At 38.9% G+C, this 18,820-nt stretch overlaps 1 protein-coding gene across 1 annotated transcript; it reads right to left on the bottom strand.

The window, feature by feature from the left end:
• Positions 1 to 238: 238 nt before the first annotated feature.
• LOC127422290 (uncharacterized) lies at positions 239 to 15,013 on the bottom strand. The gene is made up of 5 exons (XM_051665713.1): positions 14,994 to 15,013; positions 10,095 to 10,353; positions 9,854 to 9,887; positions 8,608 to 8,782; positions 239 to 653 (listed from the first exon to the last, which is right to left on the bottom strand). The coding sequence occupies exons 2-5, from the start codon at positions 10,343 to 10,345 to the stop codon at positions 298 to 300; spliced, it is 816 nt and encodes a 271-aa protein (XP_051521673.1). The 5' UTR covers positions 10,346 to 10,353; positions 14,994 to 15,013; the 3' UTR covers positions 239 to 297.
• Between the last annotated feature and the right edge of the window lie 3,807 nt (positions 15,014 to 18,820).

Below are 18,820 nucleotides of genomic sequence, written 5' to 3'. Positions count from 1 at the left end.
TTTGACTAGAAAGTAATTAATTTACACTAACTACTTACTTTGTAATCAGATTACACCTAACACTGCTTGACAGGTGAGGTTCACCCATTTGCATCTTCACAGAGATCCTCATAATTCCAACTGTTTGCCGCCTTACACTGAGAAAAGGGACGTTTTAAATAAGAAACACACACAAACAGTGGATTAAGGGTTCCCACACCTTTTGACCAATGAATTTCCCTGACTCATTCCCTGGTTTTCCATAACCGTGGGGACCCTGTGGTTAAAAGTCAAACCTATTTCTCTAAATTAACTCCATTAAAAGGCAAACCCTCCACAGTCAAAAGCATCAAAATCAGAGTCCCCTTCAAAATCGAAGCTGTTAAAATGTGGCGACTCTATGGCCTGACTGCAGGTATGGTAAGGACTGCCTCCACCCATCTCAGAGAAAGCTGTTGAATGGGTCATGTCGGGAGCATGGACAGCCATGTTAGAGGAGCCGGGTGGACAGGAGCTCAGGTAACCCAGCGCTGAGGATGCAGCTGCCCCGCCCATCAGAAGACACACCGCCCTCACCGCCCGTGCATCACTGCTGTTTCCATGGCGCAGACAGTCTGCAGATCGAAGGGGTGGAGCTATAGTGGGGCTGCGGGGAGGGCGCTGGTTTATGCTGCCTAAAGTTCAGAAGAGATATAGCTGTAGATAGTGTACAATGTAACCATGTTCACATTGTATGTAATAGTTACTTCTTAGAGATTGCTCAGTATGTGCTGACTGACTCAATGTTTATAGAGATAAGAGAGCAATAATTGTATTTAGATAAGATTTATTATTATGGTGTCTGCAGTGTTGCTCCAAAGCAGCTAGTCTGCACACCTATCAAACTACTACAAAATAGTGAACTTGTTATAAAAAAAAAATAATAATAATGGCCGGGCCCAGAACTGTATATTTACAATATTTACAAATACTAATGGTGTCACAGAGAGGCAGGGATATGGACTCAATCACGGGGATTATTGAACAGGGGAAAGAAGCAGTGTTGAAAACAACAGGTGAGTCAATCCAGATACAGTAGGGGTACAAACAGCAGGCAAGTAATATCCAGACGGGGAAGTAATGCGATGTACAGAAGAACGTTTAACTCACAACAGTCTTTGACATTTGCAGGAAACTTAAATGACACAGGAGAGTCCAAACACTGGAGGATAAACAGAGGATGAACCAACATGAAACACAGACAAGGAGAACAATAACAAGGAAGGTATATTAACAGGTAAGTTAGACAAAACTAGGAAGTCCGTAGTCTCCAGGAAAACATTGACAAGAACAGACAAAGAGTGAGTGTGAAGGCTGGGTAGAAAAGCAGTCCTTGATTAGTCACTAATGATGTGCAGGTGCATGTGATCAAAGCTTCAGGGAGAGTGAGCGCTGTGTCAGCAGTGAGGGAGAGAGAGTGGAGTGTGGAGTGAGAGAGGGAGTCTTGTGGATCCTTGACAGAACCCCCCCAAAGGGCGACTCCTGGCACCCAAAGATGGATGAGGAGGGCAAGAGGAAACAAATGACAGGGGAGGATCCAGGAGGACGATCAGTAGGAATTGGCGGACAATCCGGTGGCCAGGGAGGAGTCTGTGGATGATCAGGAGGCCAAGGAGGTGACCACTGGGCAGGGACTGGGTCAGGAGGCTTGAGAGATGGCCACAGAGCAGGGACAGGGTCAGGAGGCCTGGGAGGCGGCCACAGAGCAGGGACAGGGTCAGGAGGCCTGGGAGGTGGCCACAGGGCAGGAACAGGGTCAGGAGGCCTGAGAAGAACTGGCTGATCAAGAGGAGGAGCTAATGTCCTGGGTGGAGTCAGCAGAGGAGAAAGGGCCATCGTGCTGGACGGAATCAGTGGAAGAGGAAGGGCCATAGGTGGATCTGGAAATGGATCACCAGGAGTAGGAGCAGGCTGAGTCATAGCAGGTGGAGTTTCTGGGGTTGAGGGCGGAGCCGAAGAAGACTCAGAGGGCGGAGCCATGGAGGGCTCGAAAAAGGCAAGTGGAGCCAGGAGAGGTTCAACGAAGGCAGGTGGAGCCAAGGAAGGTGGAACCAGGAGATGCTCGAGGTGTGGAGCCAGGGAAGGCGGAGCCATGGAAGACTCGAGGGGTGGAGCCGTGGGAGACTTGGAGCAAGAAGCTGTGGGAGGCTTGGAGCAAAGATCCATGGGAGGCTTGGAGCAAGGAGCCATGTGAGGCTTGGTGCAAGGAGCCGTGGAAGGCTTGGACAAAGAAGCCATGGAAGGATTGGATGAAGGAGCGTGGACGAGAGCACAGGCAGTGGCCGGGGAGCTGCCCCCATGGATGTAAGTGCTAGCAACGACTGGGGAGTGGGAGTCCTTTTCCTTCTCCTCCTTCTCCAGACAAATGGAAGCATTATTGCGGGAATGGTTTAGACTACAGGCGTTGGCTCTGGGATGGTCGAGGCTACAGGCATTGGCTCTGGGATGGTCGAGGCTATAGGCATTGGCTCTGGGATGGTCAAGGCTTGCAACGCTGGATCTGGGTCAGACGAGGCTTGCAAAGCTGGCTCATTGGCCCTGGCAGGCATGGCCGTTGGCTCGAAGGGTGTGGCAGGTGTGGGCTCTGGCTCGTTTACCATGGCAGGCATGGGCGCTGGCTAATTTACTGTGGCAGGCATGGGCGCTGGCTCATTTACTGTGGTAGGCGTGGGTGCTGGTAGTGGCCAGGGGTTCCCGCCATAACCCACGATGTTAGGGGAGAATTTGACCTCCGTGGTCGTTGCCGCTGACCATGGTGGGGAATCGACCACCGGAGCTTGGAGAGGGTTAGCCCCCCCAAAAAATGTATTTAGGGGGAATGTTGGGAGAGGAGTTACCTTGGGGTTCATGGTGATGGGAGTGACCTCCTCTGTCCAGCGTGTCGATAATGGTGACGGTTAATGGATGGCCAGCATGGCTCGGACAGAAGAGCTGTATGTCAGTGGAAGTTCAGTCCCATTACATAAATGGATCTGAGGTAGGGGTCAGATATTGTGGTTGAGGTAGCGAGTTGTCAGAACTTTGTTATATATTCCAGAAGAGGAAGATCTTGTCTGAACAGCCCCAGAAATACACCAGTCAGCTCCATGATCCTAATGATTGGGCTCGTCAGTATTGGTGGAATATTGGAAGCCCACGCTGAGTCCTTATTGGTGGTCTGATCTTCTGTCATGGAGAAACTCACGGAGGCAGGGATATGGACTCAATCACAGGGTTTATTGAACAGGTGAAAGAAGCAGTGATGAAAACAACAGGTTAATCCAGATACAGCAGGGGTACAAACAGCAGGTAAGTAATATCCAGACAGGGAAGTAATGCGATGTACAGAAGAATGGTTAACTCACAACAGTCTTTGACATTTGCAGGAAACTTAAACGACACAGGGGAGTCCAAACTCTGGAGGATAAACGGAGGATGAACCAACACAAAATGCAGACGAGGAGAACAATAACAAGGTAGGTATATTAACAGGTAAGTTTGACAAAACTAGGAAGTCCGTAGTCTCTGGGAAATCATTGATGAGAACAAAGAGTGAGTGTGAAGGCTGGTATAAAAGGTATAAAAGCAGTCCTTGATTAGTCACTAATGATGTGCAGGTGCGTGTGATCAAAGCTTTGGTGAAAGTGAGTGCTGTAAGCAGTGAGGGAGAGAGAGCGGAGTGTGGAGTGAGAGAGGGAGTCCGGTGGATCCATGACAAATGCAAAAGAACACACTAAAATGCACATACATTTTTTGTCAGGTCACCAAAACAATGTGCTCCATGTGATAAAATCTAATTAAGTGGTTTTATTCAAGTCAAAAATATGATGTAATATGACTGAATCAACCTGACTACATTAGATTTTACCAACAAAATTGTGGCATTATGGTGATTACCACAAAAACATTTTTCAACTTGTCCCTCCTTTAATTTAACAAACAATCTGGGTTACAGTGAGACACAATGGAAGTGAATGGAGCCAATCCGTAAACGTTAAAATACTCACTGTTTCAAAAGTATAACCTCAAGACAAGCAATAAGCTTGTAAAAATGATTTTAGTGTGATATAATCGCTTACTAACCTTTTCAGTGTAAAGTTATATGCAATATTACAACTTTGTTGCCATGACGACGTAACAACACAAATTTAAAATGTAAAAAATAGACACCATAGTTAACACCATAGTTAAGTGCTTTCATAAAATTATAAGCTTCACATTTCTGCCTTTAAACCCTCAAAAAATCGGCCCCTTTTACTTCCACTGTAAGTGCTTCACTGTAACCTCGATTTTTGCTTTTGTTTTAAAGATGTTTTTTTTTTTGTGGTAATCAACATTATGCCGCAAATGCTGTCGATTGACCATAACTTGTTTTGAACCCTGAACATTCCTTTAAAGCTGAAGTGTGTAATGTTATACTTTCTTCAATCACAGTTTAATGTGCATTGACAACAACAAGTCGCACTTGGTATGCTGACTTCCTAAAAAGTGTAAGCACTCAGACTTTTTTTTTAATTTTATTTTTTTGCTCCTTTTGTTTGACCATCCCAACCATGGGTGCGTTTCCCAAACAACTACGTAACTCCCTGCCTAACCACCATAGTACGATGCACCGTTGGATAAATTAACTACCTAGTCACGACTATTTCCCAAAACTGTAGTAACTATGTCACACATCCATCATTCAAACCACATTGGTCATTAATTAAGTTATGCAGGGGGTTGTGTAATAACTTCCCTCGATATCAAATTATAATTTACACGTACTCCAGAAAGCTGGTTAATGTGCGAAAGCTGCTGAAGACATGAAATCTGCGTGCACAATGTAATTGCAGCAATAGTGGGGTTTCCCTTTACATCAGACATCGGGATTCCCCCGACGCACATGCGCACTCTTCAAAAACAAATAAGAACTTCACTTAGGTGTTAACATGGACACATAAGCCGTGTTCTTTGACAGAAGTCATGTGTGTTAAATCACTTTCTCCTAACAGCCTTTAATTCCTTAAATGGCTGCATTCACATCTATGTGATGTTTCAGAATGCTGATTTCTGCAAAATCTGGAATAAGCTGTTTTCTTAGTGCATGTAAACGGGTCAAAGTCTTGGCAGAATCACATATATACAGTGTATGGAATAAAAGATATAGAAGCCTCAGCGAAGTCAAATGATGTCCACACAGCAAACTAACAAGGAACTGTGCTTCTAACCACAGGTAAAGAGCTGTAGTTTCAACCACACAACTTTGTGATGCTGTTTGCAATTGTTTGTTGGAACTATGGTTTTGGCAAACACTAAATCTGTATGGAATCTAAAAATGGAACTTGAGACCATAGTTGGCTAACGCAGCTTTTGTGAAATGCACCAACATAGCAACATTGTCAATTGACTTTTCAGTCATGAGAAAGATTTCAAATAGTAAAAAAAAAAAATATATATATATATATATATATATATATATATATATACATTTAAAAGGCATCATTCTATAACATAGCCATTTATTAAATAATATGACATTTTTGACTCTATATTGATTTACTTCTGCACTTCTTAAAAACAAATCTGCCGAATGGCAAGTAACTCTGTTTGATTTCCCTTAGGCAAATTTTTCTCTCTTGATAAACAACATCTACAGTAGTACAGAGTGTACTATTTAGCTGAAAAATATTTCCTGCTAATATTATTAATTATAGTTTTAATTTATCTTTACAATACATTTTTTATTGTATTTATGTGTCTTTTGTTTTTACTCTGTGAATTTATCATAATTCTCTGCGCCCTCCCTAACATGCTCTGGCGGCCCCCAGTTTGATAACCGCTTAAAACCAATCACCACTCGAACATGAAATACTGCTCAGAGTGAACAGAAAGAACACACTGAATTCTGAATCACAAGCTGAATAATCAGAATAAAGAAACATGATTAAATATGTTCAACAGATTATATATGAGAGAGAGAGAGAGAGAGAGAGAGCGAGAGAGAGAGAGTTTACACCTCATTGCCCAGAGGCTTATCACAAAAGAACTACATAGACATCACAGGAGATTGTGCTTCTTTATTATCCACATGTAAGCAGTATTTATTATGGTTGTGGATGGTGCAGTGATGGGAATACATAGTAAAACCATGGTATTTACATGGTGCTCCAAGGCATTTAAAATAATGGCATGAATGGTCAAAAAACATACCATAGTGCCCTGTCCAAAAAACCTTGGTACTTTTTTGTAAGTGCAGGAGAAAGAATGAGTTCTAAAATGACCCATTCCTAATTTTACAAAAAAAGTAAGTATGGTAACTGTTATTAGGATCCAAAATAATCCAAATACTCCAGATAGTCTGTTTAAGATACTAGTTTTAAATGCGTTTGGTTTGGTTATTTACTTAAAAAATGTGTTAAAACCATTTTTCTTTATCCCAGTGATTCTCAAAGTGTAGGGCGAGCCCCCTAGGGGGTGCAGAGGTGTTGCAATGAAGACACATTTAAATTTGTACAAATTTGTGACAATACACGCAAGAACCAATGAAGTTTGTGCGCAATTTCTTCCGCCTTTTCCATGGTGTAAGGTGCGCTCAACGCGCTAGGCTTTTGTTAACAAAGACACATGTTCTTGCATAACCATGATAATTATGTAAAAAAAACCTGTTGTGTGCAATGGAAGAAAAATAAACTTCTGTTTTGTTGCAGCAATGCGGCCATATTTTCTGATGTCAAACAAAGAATATACAAACTATTCAGTCCACTCAACCCTTCTCCCATTCTTTCCATCACTCATTCTAACCACTTCTGGTGCTGAGAAAGTTGAAGGGCTCAGTTTTTAGAACCTTCTATGCTTCTATGGTGTACTCAGAATCCCATGCTTCATTGCATGTAAACAATATGGTGGCATGCATAGCCAGCAAGCGCATTCACAATCGCATCTTATTTATCATAATCAATCATTATAAACATCTAAAAGCCACATTATATGTTTGATAATATATAATCTGTCCTTCAGACTGACGTGGCTGAATCACATAGTCTGATGGACATACCGGTCTCAAAATACTATTTTACACGTGCGTTTTCTATTCGTTTTCTATATTCATGTGAACCTTTTGACCAAACCTCAGATCTTTGAAAATACAAGGTCAGAGTCTGCTGCTTCCCACATTGAGAGCTACTATCACAGGCTTCAACATTATCAATGGTACTCTTCATTTCCTCAACTTTAGCTATGAATAATTTGTACTCCTCGCAATGGTTGCTATGCAAATGCACTTTCAGGTTTGTGGATTTTTTTACTTTAAACACCACAAATCTATGATTGGACGTCACAATCCATTTGCTTTTTCCAGTTTCATTGTCAAACCCAAAACAGTCCCACACAGGGCTCTTGTCATTTCCTACCAGCCATAATTCATGTCTCTGTCTCATAGGCATCACACGCTATATCACCATTTGCAGGTCTTCATCTGCACCGCCACAGGTCAGTTTATTAGAACGGTTGTTAGTTCTATTTAGTTTTAGTTTTTCATTTACTTTGCAATATTTATTTTATTTCAATTTATGAAAATGTTTTTTAATCAATAGTTTTCGCCTTAGTTTTAGTTTTAGTTTACGAAACAACGAGTTTACGAGTCGTACAATATCGTATAATTTCGCCATCTCGTACGAATTAGTAAGAATTTTTATAAGAAAAAAGTTTTTCTAGTTTTAAAGGGTTGAGTGACCAAAAAAAAAAAAAAGAGAACCACTGCTTTATCGTATTGAGGATAGACTAAAATTACGAATATTTTTATAAAAACTAGGTATGATATTATATACTCACTTAGCACTTTATTAGGAACACTGTGGTCCTAATGAATTGCCTGGTCTTCTGCTGTTGTAGCCCATCTGCCTCAAGGTTTGACATGTTGTGCATTCAGAGATGATATTCTTCTCAGCACAATTGTACAAAGCAGTTATCTGAGTTACAGTAGCCTTTCTGTCAGCTCGAACCTGTCTGGCCATTCTCTATTGACCTCTCTCATCAACAAAGCATTTCTATCTGCAGAACTGCCCCTGACTGGATGTTTTTAGCACCATTCTGAGTAAATTCTAGAGACTGTTGTGTGTGAAAATCCCAGGAGATCAGCAGTTACAGAAATACTCAAACCAGCCCATCTGGCACCAACAATCACGCCACAGTCGAAATCACTGAGTAAAATTTTATCCCCATTCTGATGGTTGATGCAAACATTAACTGAAGCTCCCGACCCGTATCTGAATGATTTTATGCATTGCACTGCTGTCACAAGATTGGCTGATTTGATAATCTTGAATGAATAAGTAGGTATACAGGTGTTCATAATAAAGTGCTAAGTGAGTGTATTTTTATTATATATGTAATAAAAAGTTATGCTAATGATAATGAAATGTGATGTTACATGGACCCTTACAAAACCTGTGAAGGTAGCATGGAGCAGCGATGATATTACATGGTAATACTATGGTACTGTATGATTACCATATTCATATACAATGGTACTGATACTCCACGAATGGTATTAATGGTCCAAAAAAACATCGTATTACCATGTTACATATTTGAAACTGTAGGAGCAAAATTAAGTAAAATGAGGCACACCTCTGTGTCTGAAGGAGTTTTCTCTGGAGCGAACATGTGGGGAGTTCATGGCCTTGTCGCTGAGGTGGGGGGATGAGGGGTCATTATCACTGGACATATCTGGAAGCGGCTCTCTGTCTGTAATGCAGGGCGTGATGCTCTGCTGCCTCTTCAGCGCAAGCGGTGATGTCACACCCTGAATAAAGAGAGGAAGTGGAAATATGGGCGGTCATGAAAACGTCTTTCTAATCCAAAGATTATAGATGGCAAATTGTTTGGTTTGACTGTCATGGGAGATTAAAACACTTATCATTGATATAGAGTCTGGAAGAGGCACTGCCACATGACATATTACATAACATTCATCGAGAATAATCCAGCTCTTCTCGTGTGTAGAAAATCCTTTGAACTGCATTTATGGAGACATATTCCTCGTCATGTAAAAATTCAATTTTAAGACCAATTTTCAGAGAGCCATTTCAGGTGATTAAAGAAGCATAAAGGATGCAGTGTCATAATTTCAAATAAAATGGAAACAGAATGATGTATAGTCTTAATGTCACAGTTAAAAGTATGGAAAGTTACGGTTAGAATTAACAGATTATTATGAAATATAAAACTTGCATACTCAAACCAAAGTGCTAATACCAGGTTACCAGAGTAACAGCAGAGTCCTGTAGTGGGACATGCTATATTCTGAAATCTGATATATATATATTTTTTATTCTTTATAATTATTATACATGCAGTTTTTATGAGCTCATATTAATTATTAGTATTGATATAATATTAATTAATCATATTTATTAATAGTTACACTGCAGGACTTCAAAAATATGCAGTGTATATATATATATATATATATTAGTGCTAAGGAGTGAACAGAACCAGAATTACATGTTTACAAAGTTAGAACGACAAAAAATAATATCATAAGATTATAAACACATACAATATTATTTATGAATAATTTCAGTTTTTTTTTGGGGGGGGGGGGGGGTGGCGTTCCAATTCCATAATTGGAATGGCGTTCCAATTATTCCACAGTATGTGTGAATGGTGAGCTTTTAAATTTGAGTGTGAAAATTTGCGGGCAGCAACCCAAAAATGCTTCAGAGTTAATTTACAGATTTAAATGAAAAATAAATAAGTAAATCCCAAATTTTCAATATGGTCTGAGGCTTTTGGACACTAATGTAAATTTAGTATTATTGAGATGCTATGATAATGATAATAAAAAGTAATGATGTTTTAAAGATTAACGCACCTCCTTCACCTTCCTTAGTAACTTCAGCCATTGACTGTTGGGAACAAAAAGATAAGTGTCACTTCCTGGCAAGAAGTTTGCTTAAATATCCCTCTTTAAAAAAAAAATAAAAATAATAAAAATCAGCACAGGTACTGTGCTTGTTTTGTACAATTTCACAGCACAAAATTCTTTCCCAAACCACAAATATTTGTATGATCCACAAGATAATTCTTCAGTAAACTAAAGCACCCGACCTCACCTGTACTCATCAGGGCTGTCTGAGAGCAGAAGGAGGAATTTGTCTTGGGGCAGGATGAGGGCAAAGCAGCTGTCTCTGCGGCCTCCAGGGGGCAAACGCGGCAAGTCCAGGATTTCTTTACCTTCCACAATGGACTCACAGTTACTCTGAAGCGCAACCACTTGGTCAGGTGGTGAATCTGCATCTTTGCACACCATCAAATGTCCTTCCACCGTCAACAGCAGATACTTTTCCTTCCATTGCTTGAACATGAAGCCCCCTTCAGAACAAAAGAGAGTAGAAAATAAATCTTCAGAGGGCATGTTTGTGGCCCATTCTCAGGAAACTGCAATTTGTGCAGCCTAATCACATGAAATTTACGTGACAATGGCAAACATTTTGCAAACCAAAATTACATGCTTCATTACACGTTTTGCTGCAGTTTCCCAGTGAAATGTCCAAAGGGGGGTGCCACAAGCAAGTGAAATGAAGTTGTTATCAGACGAGATTTTTAAGGTGAACAGTAGATGGGTGTTTTAAAAGGTGAGTAAAACCTAAAACTTTAGCCTAAATTTAACAGATAGTGTCTTAAAAGATAAATAAGAGGTGAACAAAACAGACATTCTTACCATTAACCAACACCTAAACATAACAGATAATGTTTTAAAAGTTAATTTTGTGTTGTTTCTAGGAGTGAAGGACTCTGAGCGTCCTTCCCTGGGCTCCGATTCCAAAGTTCAACTCTCTATCAGGTGAGGTACTGCACAAGCTAATCATGTTGGAATAAGTGTGTAAATGTACAATTAAAATTTTATTTTAATTGTATTTTAATACAATCATTAAAATTTATCGTTTTTAAAATGATGCGTTAGAGTAAATGTGTTTTGATATAATAACATGTCAGTGGGTAAGTAATAGAGCAAAAAATATGTGTTAATGATGTCATAAACAGCCATAGTATCTGTGATTTGTGTGAAAGTGAATAAAACGCACAGTTGTTGTAGCGGCTGTAGTGTAAATTTCACCAGGAAACTGCAGCAAAGCATAGAAAGCAGGACGTAAAATTCAGCGTGCAAAAATGTAGTTATAGTAATGTTCATTCTATGAGACTACGTTGAATTTGTGTGAAATATTTGAGTTTTTATTTTATATTTTTATCATTTAAAAAAAGTTACTGATGAACTTCTAAGAAATCATATTTTCTCACCTTTAGTGCAAAGTACCAGGGCCAAATATAGCAATTTAGCAACCGCTATCAGTTTCAAGTCTCTTTACAAATGCACTACATTATGCCTTTCATGCAATGCCTGCCAAATAGTGAGCCATTTTTCAACTCTCGATTTTTGTAAGGGAAGACATTACAGTAATGAATATAAACACAAAGTGGACTGAAGCAAAATGGCATAATCACTGCTTTTAATCTTACAATAATTGTCTATTTTTGTGGCATTGTGACATAAATCATAAATTAGGGCATTTTATATTTTTATTAAAATAAGTATGAACAAATGTGTATTTATTAAGTATTTACAACATGTTAATTTTTAACAAGTTAAAATGCCCGCTATTTGGCAAGTATTGGATAAAGTTGCCCTTTTTATGTATGTTGGTATAACTGCATATAAATGATTATAATGCATTTGTAAATGACTTATTAGTCATTAATGAACCCCTTTATAAACCATTAACAAAGGGAACATTAATGTAAAGTGTTACAATACCAGTGTTTTTCTCTGAAGAACAATTTGGAAGCAAATTTGGGAGAAAGTGTCCATTCCATCTCAATTTAAACCTTCTACGAGAATAAATGTAGATATTAAAGAGATTTTTCCCCTTTTCTGCTACATTAAAATTGTTTCAGGGTTGAAAATGCAGTGAAACAATGGCTAATAACGACCTAACAAGCAAATATCTATGCACCATACCATTTACAGTCAATATTTGTGTATTTGTTTATATATATATATATATATATATATATATTAGAGAGGGAAAAAATTCTCCCTCAAATATCATGTCAGAAGGATTAAACCATTTTTTTAAAAGGGGAAAATGTCACAATATCCCCATTCACACATGCAACCAGGTAAATTACAGGAAAAATCATTGGGTTTCCTTTACTGGTAAATGTACCAAATGCGCTGCTCACACATACCATCAATAAGGAAATTTATAGGTAATGATACAGCTTCGCATTAAGGAAAATTGCCAGAACAATATTTAGCAGTATTTTCAAAAGGGTCATGTTCACACATGACCTCTAAACTGGAAATTGTAGATAATTTTCTGGAAAAGGCTGTATGTGTGAACATGACTAAAATAACATGGTTGAACATAAAGTGATTGAGAAAGACAAAATCATAATTTTCTCAGAAAATGCATAAGTAATTTTAGAAAATATACACAGTGAAAGCATGATATTTTAATGTCAGAAAAAATAGGTTTCAATATTTTTAATTTAATTGAAACCCTAATGTAATATTGATAAATGGAGATATAAAAATTGTCTTAAATTCAGATGAAAAACAAATATTAAAAACAAAATTACTGGGGGGCCTGGGTAGCTCAGCAAGTAAAGACTCCACCTGGAGTCGCAAGTTCGAATCCAGGGTGTGCTCAGTGACTCCAGTCAGGCTTCCTAAGCAACCAATTGGCCCGGTTGCTAGGGTGGGTAGAGTCACATTGGGGTAACCTCCTCGTGGTCGCTATAATGTGGTTCTCGCTCTCAGTGGGACACGTGGTGAGTTGTGCGTGGATGCCGCGGAGAATAGCATGAGTCTCCACACGCGCTAGGTCTCCACGGTAATGCGTTCAACAAGCCACGTGATAAGATGTGTGGATTGACGCTCTCAGACGCGGAGGCAACTGAGATTCGTCCTCCACCACCCGGACTGAGGTGATTCACTACATCACCACGAGGACCTAGAGTGCACTGGGAATTGGGCATTCCAAATTGGGGAGAAAAAGAGAGAAAATCCAAACCCCCCAAAAAATTACTTTTTTTTAATAAAACATGTATTACTGGTATGTATATTGTTAATATGTATTAATATATTAATTACATTTTTTTAATTCCATTAGTTTTATTTATTTTATTTTTTTCACTTATTTTGAATTACACACTAAACAGAGTGTCAGAAGTTAAGTATTGATTTTTCCTGTTAATTCTATCCGTATTAAGGATAGATGGTGCAAATGGTGCACAAATGGCAGTGTGTACTGAGAATGGGCCTTTTAGATGCCAGTGTTTGATTTGACCATTATGAGGGGGACATCACAGGTTTACTGTACTGTTATAACTAAATGTTGAAATTATTTTTGTCATTGTCATCACTGTCATCATCATTTGACCTAAATACAAGACACAGGTAGAGAGACAGAGACTGCAGCAGTTGGCTGGAGCTGACAACCTTTATGCAGTGAAAGCCTGAAAGCACTAGATGAAGAGCCCATACAAATAGCTCACCGTTAGATTAGAGATTATTTAAACCTCATGTGGATTAACTCTAAAGAATACTAAGGGGTTCATCAGGTGTGGGGGCACACCATAAATACTACAATCCAGTGAAATAATCTAGAACATGCCAACAGATTTGTGTCATAGTGTATTTGCAACTTTTTCATGTCATGACTTGGCTTCATCTGTGTGTTTTTAAGATGAAGTGTGGAACCTTTTCAGTGTTAAAATACTTGCAGAGACAAATATAACTGTATCACTATTTTATATATATTTGTAAACTGTATCACTGAGTCTGTTTGGTGGTATAAAAATTCCTCTATGTTCTATCTGGCTGGATGGGCTGCTCAGACAGACTCAACCAAGGGTTTGAGTTTGGGGCGGGACTACTTTTGTTCGTTCAATGGCAGATGGGAGGAATTTGGAAAGCTGTTTGAAAAAGTTTGTTTTTGTCATTTTGTTTACTGGCGATAGTGGTGCAGAAATGAAACACTTCATCTTTAATAGATTATTTGTGCTGTAATCGCAAATTAAATGGAATTAAATACATTTGCAGTACATGTATTTGTACAGTTGGGCTCACAAATCTGATACCACTAGTGAAAATGCTTTTGAATTTAAGAATGACTTACTAGTATGGATTAGTATGTTCCTTTTAATTGAAGTAAGGAAAAATTATGTTTTCAGGATGGAACAGTCTCACTGTCACAAATTTGCTTTCATTTGTTCAGTGACCTTGAATTAGTGCAGAATCTGAAATATTTATCATTCATTCAAAATCATAAAGCTTTTCTGTCTCCTGGTTTAAATTAAAATAAATCCCAGATGTGGACTTTTGGGCCCCACTGTATGTCTGGTTAGCACAGACACTATATAATATCTCAATGGTCATTCTATGCTGTCTGTAAGCTAAACATGTCACAGCTCTTGATTTGCTGTGAAATTCTGTAATATATTCTGTCCTGAATGTTATATGTGACATACTTAAACAGAATGTCATGCTCTTTTAATCTCCGATCAGTGTGCTGTGTTTTTCTACAAGACCACATCTCCATCTTTGTAATACATGCTATGCATAAAAGCAGATCATAATCCATTCATGTAACTCTATACTGACAGTTTCACTGCAGTAAAAGTGTATGTGGTTTATCATTTTTAAAAAGATTTAAATGAAAATAAAATAGATGTACAGTGTCAGAAAATGTCTGTGCGACATAAAATCAACAAATTACTACATACAGATTGCATTATCTTACACTACAACAAAGCAACAAAAGTTTTAGGCAAATATTATATACATACTGTACTATTTTGAAATGAATTAATTGATCAAGTTTGTTATACATAAACAAATGTTACTAATCTTTGAAGACTACATATCTGAAAAAATATATATAAATCAGCCATCACAGCTGGAGTACAGGAAGCTGAAAGAATAGAAAATGAGAAAGTGCTCACTTTACCATATTTCCTGAGGAATCCTCTGTGTACCACTTCTGTGCTCATTCCTGTGCTCAGCCAAGCAGCAGAGATACAAAACGATTGAGCCGTGGCTTTACTCTCAATTTAAGTGAGAGAGACATAATCCTGACTCATTTAGGACATTCCAGCAGACACTGCCCAATCTCAGTAGCTCAGCAGGGCATTATGGGATTGCAGCGACAGCACAAGTACTCCTCATAAACATCACATGCACATGTGAGCTGCCAATCATGATCCAAACCAAGACAAAATTCTACTGAGCTGGAGGCATACACATCAGATGTCAGTCACTGTCTATCTCTCAATATATGTATCTATTTATAGAGAAAATGAGAAGTGTTGCCATAGAAATATACATCCAAATATACCAGCAAGCAGCAATTATCGGGGTCCAAGCATATGTGAAAAAAGATGACTAAATAGTAAAATTTGACAGAATAGATCCTGTTGATGTTGTTGACACATTTGTTTGGTGTCAAACTTAAACTGCTTACAGTTGAACAATTATAATTTTCTTTAGTTATAGCACCCCCTAGCATCATAAATTGTCCTTTTGTCCATGTGCACCAGGTTTTGTTAAGTTTGGATATTGCGTTTACAAGATACAGGCCAATTAGACAGTATGGGCCACATCCCAAAACATACTGGCTTATATCTTCTGAATTTCAATTCAGTTTCAATTTCAATTATTATTATTATTATTTTTTTTTATTCAATTTGTTTTTTAATTATTATTATTATTATTATCCATGTCTTGTTGCTGTTTTGTATTGTTGTTCACTGGAAGCTTTTGTTACCAAGACAAATTCCTTGGCAATAAAGCTGATTCTGATTCTAATTCTAACAAATTAAATTCTTTGAACAAATTTTTGTGAGGAGGGTCCCTATATGTTATATGCCAATAAAAAGATATATGGGCAACAATTATTTTTTGCGGAAATGGAATTCCACATGACCATATGATTTTGGGTGCACTGAAGGATTCAGAGGAAATACAAATTTTTATTCTAGCCCATACCATTCAGTAGCTATAAGCAAAAACGGAAATTTGCTTATTATAGCACCACCTTGTGGCTGATTCTTACTAAATTTGTTATACATCCGAATTTTGGAAATCAGTAAGTGGATGCCAAAATTCATAATGATCAGCTGTTCACAGTTTGATTGGTTGCTTAAAATATTGACTGGACAAATCAAGAAAAATTACCTTAAGGATATGTAAGCACTTAAATCAAAGAAGAAACTTCCTTGATGAAACAATTGCAGAATTAAGACTTTTTTTAAGCGCCCCCTGTCGGCAGTACTGGACAAAATTTGCCGTGCATCCTCAAAATGTTTTCTTGATGGAGTTTACAAAGTTTCGTTAAGTTTAGACTTTGCATTTAGAAGATATAGGTAGATAAGCCAAAATGTGCCACGGCTTGGCTTGTAACTCCAAACTGCTTTGACAAATCAAAATTCTTTGTACAAAGTTTTGTCAGAATGGTCCCTAGAAGATATGTACCAAATTTCATGGGAATTGGACAAACAGCCTTGGAGGAATAAAGAAGAAGGTTTTTTTAGAAAATTCAAAATGGCAGAAAAAAAATTATAGATGGATATTAAACTCTGAGATAAAATTTGTCCAGCTTGACTCAAGGAATCAGAGGAAAATTTTAATTTAATAAAATGTTAATTCAAACCAATATGGTTTGCAAACATATTAGCAAAAATGTAAAAAAAAAAAAAAAAAAAAAGGTTTATTATAGCACCACCTAGTGTGGATGGTTGTGTGTGCAAAAACAGTGCTTAAAAACAGTGGTTTGCAATCAAATTTTGTGATGTATTTATTTATTTATTTATTTTAGTTAAAAATTCAAATCCACCAGCAGCAGCAGGGTAAGTGGGTCTCATTAGAGCAGAAGCGATAACAAAATATCATGTGATCTGTGAAATATCATAATATATGTCAAATCCTGAGTTTATCCTGTTTCCACCGATCCTGATGGAAATGTAAAGAAGCCCAAATCCGGGGGGCCTGGGTAGCTCAGCGAGTATTGACGCTGACTACCACCCCTGGAGTCGTGAGTTCAAATCCAGGGTGTGCTGAGTGACTCCAGCCAGGTCTCCTAAGCAACCAAATTGGCCTGGTTGCTAGGTAGGGTAGAGTCACATGGGGTAACCTCCTCGTGGTCGCTATAATGTGTGGTTCTCGCTCTTGGTGGGGTGCGTGGTGAGTTGTGCATGGATGCCTTGAAGAATAGTGTGAAGCCTCTACACACGCTAAGTCTCTGCAGTAACACACTCAACAAGCCACGTGATAAGATATGTGGATTGATGGTCTCAGACTTAACTGAGATTCGTCCTCTGCCACCCGATTGAGGTGAGTCACTATGCCACCAAGAGGACTTAGAGCGCATTGGGAATTGGGCATTCCAAATAAAAATTAAAAAAAAGAAGCCCAAATCTCCAATTATATTTTTTAGAAATGCAAAGCACCTATAGACAGCAGTTTTTTTTTATCCTCTCTCAAAAGAACGTCTCGGTTACGTATGTAACCTTGGTTCCCTGAGATGAAGGAAACAAGACATTGCATCACTAAGCTGACGCTATGGGGAGTGTCCTTCGACACGACCCAGTTGAAGTCTTTCTACAATAAGGATTGGCTATGACATTTAAGCCCTGCCCTTTTAGGCGCAAAACTGTACAGTATAAAAGCGGGCATGCAAACACTATTCCTCAGAATTTTCTGACTGAGGGACAAAGAGACATTGCTCGCACCTCAAAAAACCCTGAGTCCATAGTGTGGCCAGCTTACACAATGCCACGGGATGGCGACTGACATGAGTATGCCACAAGTGAATGACCTTCATGGTGAGCCAGGAGGGAAACACTCAGAATATATATATGAACTATGGTCATGTAGTATGAATTAACCCCTTCCCAAACTCAGTCAGGAAGGACATTTTATTTATAATGAAATTGCTTGTGACTTTGGGAGATATAACGGCCTGAATGCAGGCGGTTGTGTAAAATAACAAGGAGCCTGTACTTGAAAAGGGGGGCATAAATGTATGTTTGGCCAACGAAATAGCAAGCACTCTAGACAGAGAGGACTTGCGATGAGAGAGATGTCACATCTAGGTTGTAAAACCTAGCGAATGTGTTTTGAGAAGACCATCCTGCAAAACATATGTCTTGTACAGACACACTGTTCGTCCATGCCCATGAAGAGGCCATGCCTCTAGTTGAGTGTGCTTTAACACCAATTGGGCAATTTGCACCCTGCGACTCATAAGCCAGGGTGACTGCATCACCGATCCAGTAAGAAAGTCTTTGCTTGGGGAAGGATATTTCTTTCATGCGTCCTCCATAGCACACCAAGAGTTGGTCAGACAGTCTGAACTGGCGAGTATGCTAAACATATGTGTGTAGCGCTCGCACAGGGCATAACAAATGCAAGGACTGTTCCTCATCCAAATTAAATGGAGGAGGGAAAAAATCTTGAAGGTGAACCACCTGCACTCTGAAGGGAGTGGTTAGAACCTTAGGCACATTGCCTTTTCTGGGTTTGACAGTGGCTTTTGAAAGATCTGGACCAAACTCCAGACATGAATTGTCGACTGAAAGTGCTTGCAAATCACTGACCCGTTTTACTGAGGCCAGAGCCAGCAGGAATGCGGTCTTAATAGAAAGCACACTCAATTCGACAGAGTCCAGAGGCTCCACCTCACTCCCCTAAGGAACTTTATGATTAAATTATGTTTGCCAATAGAGGTGCTGGCTTTGGGTGCGTGATACACAGATAGAGTTGCCACATAAACTTTGA

The sequence above is a fragment of the Myxocyprinus asiaticus genome, chromosome 31, assembly GCF_019703515.2.
Source record: "Myxocyprinus asiaticus isolate MX2 ecotype Aquarium Trade chromosome 31, UBuf_Myxa_2, whole genome shotgun sequence".
NCBI classification, from domain to species: domain Eukaryota; kingdom Metazoa; phylum Chordata; class Actinopteri; order Cypriniformes; family Catostomidae; genus Myxocyprinus; species Myxocyprinus asiaticus.
This window is presented reverse-complemented; position numbering and strand designations above follow the sequence as displayed.